Source organism: Epinephelus lanceolatus, chromosome 20 (assembly GCF_041903045.1).
Source record: "Epinephelus lanceolatus isolate andai-2023 chromosome 20, ASM4190304v1, whole genome shotgun sequence".
NCBI classification, from domain to species: domain Eukaryota; kingdom Metazoa; phylum Chordata; class Actinopteri; order Perciformes; family Serranidae; genus Epinephelus; species Epinephelus lanceolatus.
Genome location: NC_135753.1, coordinates 20268797 through 20277040, shown reverse-complemented (window position 1 = coordinate 20277040; position 8244 = coordinate 20268797). Strand labels below are relative to the sequence as shown.

The following is an 8244-nucleotide window of genomic DNA, read 5'->3' as shown; positions in this document are numbered from 1 at the left end:
TGTAAGACAGATAGAGAGAAAATGTCTGAGCTGCTGGATTGGAGATCTAGGCCATGTATCCACTCAACCTAGACTTTGAATAGCGTTCCTGATAAGACTCTTTGAGCCCTTTATACACACTTAATATTAAGTGCAGACTTTGCTTGAGAAAACTACCCATAGTAGTTTAAAATCCTGAGCTGCTGGACTTCAGCCTGAGGTATCCTGACATGCCATTATTTAATATTTCTGTAGCCTGATAGCAGCTTGCAAAGTCATAAAAACACAGTGATTGACTGTTAAACATTAACTTGCAGGATGACAGTCAAGTTGACTTTTGTTGGCAGGATGTTGCTTAATGCCAGACCTTTTTACGTCTCTGTCTGCACTCGGAGAACATTCAGTCATCAATATGAGCAACTTCAGGCAGATCCTAAAGGAGGTTGGGGAGTTTGGTTTGTTTCAGAAACGGTTAGTGGCTTTACTATGCATCCCCAGCATATTTGTAGCTTATGATGTGATCGGTCAGGTGTTTACGGGAATGATCTTTCCGCATCACTGTAACACTGACTGGATCTTGGAGCGTGGGCCGAACCTGACAGATGAGAGACGAAGAAATCTTACCATCCCGGTCAACAAGGATGGAAAGTATGAAAGCTGTAAAATGTTCACACCTGTGGATTTGGATTTGGAAACTATTCAAGCATATGGGATTAACACTACAACAGGATGCATAAATGGAACAGATTTTGAGGGACCCAAAGGAGCCTCCAGCATTTTCACAGATGTAAGTGATACTTGTTTAACACACTTTACTGTTCCATTAAATGTATTTCTTTGTTCTTGTAATTTATGTGAGGCTGTTTTTTTCCTACTATTAAGTCTGTGAAAATGGAAATCTAAAAACTAACAAATTAAATTTAGTATGTTTTTCTTTGGTCTCGTTCCACCATGCTTCCTGTTATCAGTTCAATCTGGTGTGTGTAAGGAGCAGCTTTATTGAAGTTTCACAGTCCATCTACATGGCCGGTCTCCTGGTAGGAGCGCTGGTGTTGGGGCAGATGGCTGACAGGTACACATTTACTCCCACCTTTACTCCAGTTGTAACTAAAAATTGAACAGAAACAAGTTTGCTTTCAAAGAAACTTCTTTATGTGCTGTGAATTTGCTAAAATGAACTACTCTGCTCAAGAAAATTAAGGGAACGCTTAATCGTCACAGTTTAACACTAAGTCAGATAAACTTCTGGGATATCAATCTGTCCATTTAGGATCACAAGTGATTGTGAATCAGTTTCACCTGCTTTGGTGCAGATGAAAGTGACAACAGGTGCAATGGAGAGGCAAAAGCAAGACAACCTCTAAAAAGGGAATGGTTTTACATGTGGTGGCCGCAGACAATTGGTCTCTCCTCATTCTTCCTCATTGATTCTTGTCTAGTTTTGTGTTCTGCTAGTGTCCATGTCACTACTGGTAGCATGAGGCGGTACCTGCAGCCCAGTCATCACCAGAAGACCGGCTATAACACGAGGAGAGCTGGACAGGGCCATAGAAGGACATCAATCCAGCAGAAGGACCGGTATCTGCTCCTCTGTGTGAGGAGGAGGAACAGGAGGAGCACTGCCAGAGCTCTACAGAATGACCTCCAGCAGGCTACTGGTGTGCATGTTTCTGACCAAACTGTCAGAAACAGACTCCATGAGGTTCCAGTGCCCTCTAGTGGGACCTGTGCTCACAGCCCAGCACCATGCAGCACCATTGTCATTTGCCAGAGAACACCAGAACTGGCAGGTCCACCATTGGTGCCCTGTTCACTTCACAGATGAGAGCAGGTTCACACTGAGCACATGTGACAGGTGTGAAAGAGTCTGGAGACGCCGTGGTGACCGTTATGCTGCCTGTAACATCATCCAGCATGACTGGTTTAACGGTAGGTCAGTGATGGTCTGGGGAGGCATATCCTCAGAAGGTCACACAGACCTTTGTGTCATAGCCAATGGTAACCTGACTGCTGTGAGGTAGCAGGATGAAATCCTCAAAGTGATTGTCAGACCTTACGCTGGTGTAATAGGACCTGGGTTCCTCCTGGTGCCGGACAATGCCTGGCCTCATGTGGCCAGAGTGTGTAGGCAGTTCCTGGATGACGAAGGCATTGATGCCATTGACTGGCCCTTTCATCACCCTGACCTAAATCCAATTGAGCACCTACGGGACATTATGTACCGTGCATTCAACGCTGGCAAGTACAGCCATGGACTGTCCAGGAGCTCACTGAGCACGGTTACATGCGCACAATAATCAGATAACTGGGAATAATCAGGTAATGGTAATAATCCGATTTGACGCGTTTACGTGCACTTCAATAATCTGATAATCAGAAAAACCTGGTTTACATGATTCAGTCCTTCAGTTGGATTTCTCCTCAAGTACATGACATAAAACTCAAACTTCCTGTTACAGCAGGTACACATATCCTTGAAAAACCTCAAAGTATGCAAGTCATATATTTGCAAAGTAAAGCACTCATCATTCTGATAGCTTATATTCTTACAGTACTGTTTGTTTTTATCATTAACAAATACATGTGAGAGCATTCTAATGTGTAGTTTATCAATGTGGAGCCAATTTTACATACTTTGGGTAGATTCGGAGTAAAAGTACTGCAAAGTGCAATATACAAGTGTACTGTATATAAACTTGTCACACAAAGTGCATAACATATAAGTGAGATAAAATAAAAGTGACAATTTAAACACAGAGTATAAAAATATATTATTTTGTGTAAAATCTTTATCTGAAAGGAAACAAAAGCTGTCAGAATAACGTAGTGGAGTAGAAAGTACAATATTTCCCTCTAAAATGTAGTGGAGAGGGAGTATAAAATAGCAAAACCCGAAAGAAACCAGATTAAAGGGTATACATGCACTGAATAATCTGACTATTGGGGAAAAAGCTAGGTGTGTTTATCTGATTTCTCATAATCAGATAATGGCTTTTATCTAATAAAGCCTATCGGATTATGCTGTTTACATGACCACTTGAATAATCAGGTAACTCCAGAAATCAGATAATGATCGGTTTATTAGTGTGCATGTAAACGCGCTCACTGATGCCCTGACTCAGGTCTGGGAGGAGATCCCCCAGGACACCATACGCTGACTCATCAGAAGCATGCTCAGACGTTGTCAGGAGTGCATACAGGCACCCGGGGGCCGTACACACTATTGAGTCACATTATGAGTTGACGTGATAAAATTCACACAAGTTGGATCAACCTGTGATTTCAATTTTTTACTTTGATTTTCAGTGATTTTGAATCCAGCCCTCAGTGGGTTGATGATTTGGGGTTTTATTGACAGTTGCTACGTTGTTTTGTCAACAAATCATATAATTTACATCAGTACAGATTTTCAACTTGATTAATTCGTTCAGATCTAATGTGTGATTTAAGTGTTCTCTTTTTTTTTCTTTTTTGAGCAGTGCATATGGTGCTCAACATATAGCTGGAAAACATTTATATACATCCTTATACAGCTCTTCTCTACTCTTTATAGGTTTGGCCGGCGCTTCGTGGTCTTGCTGTCACTACTTCTCCTAATGCTGTTTGGTGCTGGAACTGCTTTCTCACCCAACATCTATGTTTATATGGTCCTCAAATTTTTAGGTGGCATCTCCGTTTCAGGCGTTCTTGTGAATGCATTTGTGATAGGTAGGTAAAATGTTCAGGATTTAAATTTCTGTCTGGGTCTGTCTTGAACCATGGGTTGTCTGGGCTTCAGAAAAAAATGGCTTCATTTCTCCTTTAGGAAGATTTTGCCATTTAAAAAGCATTATTGTTACTACAAACGGTGACTGCATTCAAATGATAGATTTCTTTAATTTGCAAACATTGCATTGCATTGCTGTCTACCACAGTATCTTTTTCATACCACCACCAGGGGGCGCCAAAAGCAAAACAAAGTGCCTTAATTTAGCAAGGTGCATACCCAGAGCGTTATTTGGAAAATTCAACAGGAAGTCACTGATGGTTGATGGTTTGACCTGCAAGTTGCCAGTGGTGGCTGAAGCACCTGGAAGCTATACTTGAATAAAAGTACAGCTATCTCAGCAGAAAAGCACTTTGGTAGAAGTTAAAGTCACCTATTAAAATGTTACTTGAGTAAAAGTCTTTAAGTAATTTTATGATATTAAATGTAGTTAAGTTTTGAAAGTAAAAGTTTAAGTAAATGCTGTTAATAAAAAAAGCAAGTGGTTGGAATTTTGAGATTAAGTTTATTTCCTCTTAACATGTGCACCACTTTAAACATGAAGCCTTCATTAAAACTCGTCGTCGCCATCTTGATTTTTTGGAGCCAGAAGTGGCCAAATTTGGGTGAGAGGCTGGCGCTGTGGAGGAGTGAGGGGTGGATCTACTAAAAAGATAAGGACAAAATCGGCAGACAGCCTGTCACTTGGCCAGCCACTGAGTTATATATATGTAAAATCCCCTGTACAGATGTCATTAAGGGGGAAATTAGCTATAGAGACAAAACTGTTTTTTTGTACCAGGCTGTAAACATGTTTATTTCTGCTGTAAAGTTGTCATTTTAACATGGGGGTCTATGGGGATTGACTGGCTTGTGGCCATTAGGGGAACTGCAGCTTTTGGCACTTCCAAATTAGCTTAATTTACAGCCCCAGAGGTTGCTGCTTGGTTTGTACTTGCCTTTACCTGCTACTTTTGCATTACGGAAGCATGCATACATTTGACTGAAAGTTGTCTAAATACAGTTGAATTAATAAAAAGAGAAGGGAGTATAATGTTGCTTGCTTCTTTTCTGTGGTTAACTTTAAATGATACCATTTCTGTCTGTGTTATTGCTTTGAAGGTGGAGAGTGGAGTGACTCCTCCAAGTTTGCATTCTGCACCATCATCTGCCACTCTACTTATCCTCTGGGACTGATGCTGTTGTCTGGAATGGCCTATTTGATCCGCAACTGGAGGATCCTGCAGCTGGTGCTATACTGCCCTCTTCTGCTTGTCCTGGGAATCTTTTACTGGTCAGCAGCCACTTAGACCACTTGGTTGTAATGTTTCAGATGTGAATCTCCATTTTAGCAACACATTCTCACTCTGACTTCGTCACATATCGACGTTTGGTCATGGACCTTCCACGTCCAGATACAACATGAAAGGTACCCTGGGTGCTTTGGTTGACAACGTTCTGGGAGGCTGTGTCAAATTATGCCTGTTATGCCTGGACATGAACACTGCTCTCCCAGGTGAAGGTCGATGTTTGTTGGACCCATCCACCACCTCTCCCACCTGCCTTACTCAGACTTTCCCCGCCTTAACTTTTGTTCTTGTCATACTGTGTTTTCCCCTGAAGCCATCGAGTCCCATTAACCTATAATGGCAACCGGCCACATATCATGCTGACGTTAAAGGACAGCTATCTTCGTCAGTGTCTGACACCGCAAGTCACCACCCAAGCGCCAGATTTCGATGACTTCGGAGTGAGACTGGGTTGATTTTAGCCATAGAAAAAATTAAAGAAAGTGTACATTATGGGTAGTTCATGATCGTTGACCTGTATGTCAATTAGGATTCTCCCAGAGTCAGCTCGCTGGCTCATCACCCAGGGCAGGAAGGAGCAGGCTATAAAGGAAGTCCACAGGGCAGCCAAGGTGAACGGGAGGAAGGTCCCGGAAGATCTGCTAGACAAGGTGAGCTGTGTCAAACTCACTTTGGCTACACCCAATACCAAACACCATAAAGCCCCGAAAAAATGTTAATATATTCCACCTGCACTGTTTAGCTGGAGGTCGAGGAAACATCCAAAAGAGGAAGCATGTTGGACATCTTCAGGTTATCATATCTGAGAAAACGTGCAATCATAATGAGCTTCGTGTGGTGAGTATTCATTTCAACCACAACTACCTTTCAACCACATCTACAGTCATACCTGAAGATATGTCTTCCACTCTGTTTATAGGTTTGCAACAAGTCTGCTATTCTATGGACTGAGCCTGAATGTTGGTAATTTCGGAGTGAATATCTACCTCACACAGTTCATCTTTGGTGCAGTAGAAGTTCCTGCACGTCTGGGCAGTTTGCCTCTTATCCAGCGCTTTGGGAGGAAATTGATTCTATCAGGGACCCTGTTGTTTGGAGGCGCTGCTTGTCTTGGGATACTTGGTGTTCCTGAAGGTAATTTGTACAATAATGATATTATAATATTAATAATAGTATGTTGTAATCTGTCTTTGCATTTACATGTATACTTGATTTATATGTGTCACAAATTTGTATGTGTTTTTGTCTGATTTATTATTTGTCCATCAGACCTTCCTGTGGTGGTCACAGTCATAGCCGTACTGGGAAAATTCGCTGCCACTGCCAGTTTTGCCATTATCTATGTCTATACTGCAGAATTATACCCCACCACTCTAAGGTAAGGTAGGTAATGTCCCAGAGGTAACGCATAAATCCGTTTGCTATTGTTACATGTTGCTGACAAGTCCATTATGTATACTGGTAGGCAGAATGGTGTAGGTCTAAACTCCATGTGTGCTCGTGTGGCGGGCATCCTCGCTCCACTGATCAGGCTTCTGGGCACCCACCATTCCACCATCCCCATGCTGATATATGGCAGCGTCCCCATTGTTGCTGCAGGTTCCTCTTTATTACTGCCTGAAACCCTGAATGTTGAACTGCAGGACCACGCTGAACTCAAGTGAGTTGAAGAATTCTTTCGAAGCAGAGTGCTTATTCTGCTTACAGAAAACTAAGAGCAATTAAATAATGATATTTTTGTTTTTCATTACAGAAAACTTGAGAATGGTCCTGAGATGGGATCTGTTACGAAAGAGGAAAATTCAGGAAAGAGCACAAAGATGTAATTTATATGGACGTGTTGCTTTTCACAGAATCGTGTTTAACATAATTTTATTTTTTGTTGTTAAAATCTGTTAAAAATGTTTTACTACCACAGAAGTTGTAGACCGTTTTAAAGCTGGGATTTGTCAACACATTAAATTATATATACAGTACAGGCCAAAAGTTTGGACACACCTTCTCATTCAATGCGTTTTCTTTATTTTCATGACTATTTACATTGTAGATTCTCACTGAAGGCATCAAAACTATGAATGAACACATGTGGAGTTATGTACTTAACAAAAAAAGGTGAAATAACTGAAAACATGTTTTATATTCTAGTTTCTTCAAAATAGCCACCCTTTGCTCTGATTACTGCTTTGCACACTCTTGGCATTCTCTCCATGAGCTTCAAGAGGTAGTCACCTGAAATGGTTTTCCAACAGTCTTGAAGGAGTTCCCAGAGGTGTTTAGCACTTGTTGGCCCCTTTGCCTTCACTCTGCGGTCCAGCTCACCCCAAACCATCTGGATTGGGTTCAGGTCCGGTGACTGTGGAGGCCAGGTCATCTGCCGCAGCACTCCATCACTCTCCTTCTTGGTCAAATAGCCCTTACACAGCCTGGAGGTGTGTTTGGGGTCATTGTCCTGTTGAAAAATAAATGATCGTCCAACTAAACGCAAACCGGATGGGATGGCATGTCGCTGCAGGATGCTGTGGTAGCCATGCTGGTTCAGTGTGCCTTCAATTTTGAATAAATCCCCAACAGTGTCACCAGCAAAACACCCCCACACCATCACACCTCCTCCTCCATGCTTCACAGTGGGAACCAGGCATGTGGAATCCATCCGTTCACCTTTTCTGCGTCTCACAAAGACACGGCGGTTGGAACCAAAGATCTCAAATTTGGACTCATCAGACCAAAGCACAGATTTCCACTGGTCTAATGTCCATTCCTTGTGTTTCTTGGCCCAAACAAATCTCTTCTGCTTGTTGCCTCTCCTTAGCAGTGGTTTTCTAGCAGCTATTTGACCATGAAGGCCTGATTGGCGCAGTCTCCTCTTAACAGTTGTTCTAGAGATGGGTCTGCTGCTAGAACTCTGTGTGGCATTCATCTGGTCTCTGATCTGAGCTGCTGTTAACTTGCGATTTCTGAGGCTGGTGACTCGGATGAACTTATCCTCAGAAGCAGAGGTGACTCTTGGTCTTCCTTTCCTGGGTCGGTCCTCATGTGTGCCAGTTTGGTTGTAGCGCTTGATGGTTTTTGCGACTCCACTTGGGGACACATTTAAAGTTTTTGCAATTTTCCGGACTGACTGACCTTCATTTCTTAAAGTAATGATGGCCACTGGTTTTTCTTTAGTTAGCTGATTGGTTCTTGCCATAATATGAATTTTAACAGTTGTCC

The 8244-nt window shown here is 42.2% G+C and overlaps 1 protein-coding gene across 1 annotated transcript; it reads left to right on the top strand.

Annotated features, from left to right (window-relative positions):
- The first annotated feature begins 306 nt into the window (after positions 1-306).
- On the top strand, positions 307-7040 carry LOC117264871 (solute carrier family 22 member 13-like). The gene is made up of 10 exons (XM_033639166.2): positions 307-766; positions 948-1051; positions 3533-3687; positions 4847-5018; positions 5564-5684; positions 5777-5871; positions 5954-6168; positions 6304-6412; positions 6500-6694; positions 6788-7040. Exons 1-10 carry the CDS (start codon positions 338-340, stop codon positions 6858-6860), a joined length of 1668 nt encoding a protein of 555 aa, XP_033495057.2. The 5' UTR covers positions 307-337; the 3' UTR covers positions 6861-7040.
- The last annotated feature ends 1204 nt before the right edge of the window (positions 7041-8244 follow it).

Excerpts from the sequence above, each read along its gene's own strand:
- LOC117264871 (XM_033639166.2), top strand. The coding sequence starts at position 338 with ATGCCAGACCTTTTTACGTCTCTGTCTGCACTCGGAGAACATTCAGTC. Across the intron at positions 1,052-3,532 it reads TTGGGGCAGATGGCTGACAG|GTTTGGCCGGCGCTTCGTGG; the intron begins GTACACATTTAC and ends TACTCTTTATAG. Across the intron at positions 6,169-6,303 it reads GATACTTGGTGTTCCTGAAG|ACCTTCCTGTGGTGGTCACA; the intron begins GTAATTTGTACA and ends TTTGTCCATCAG.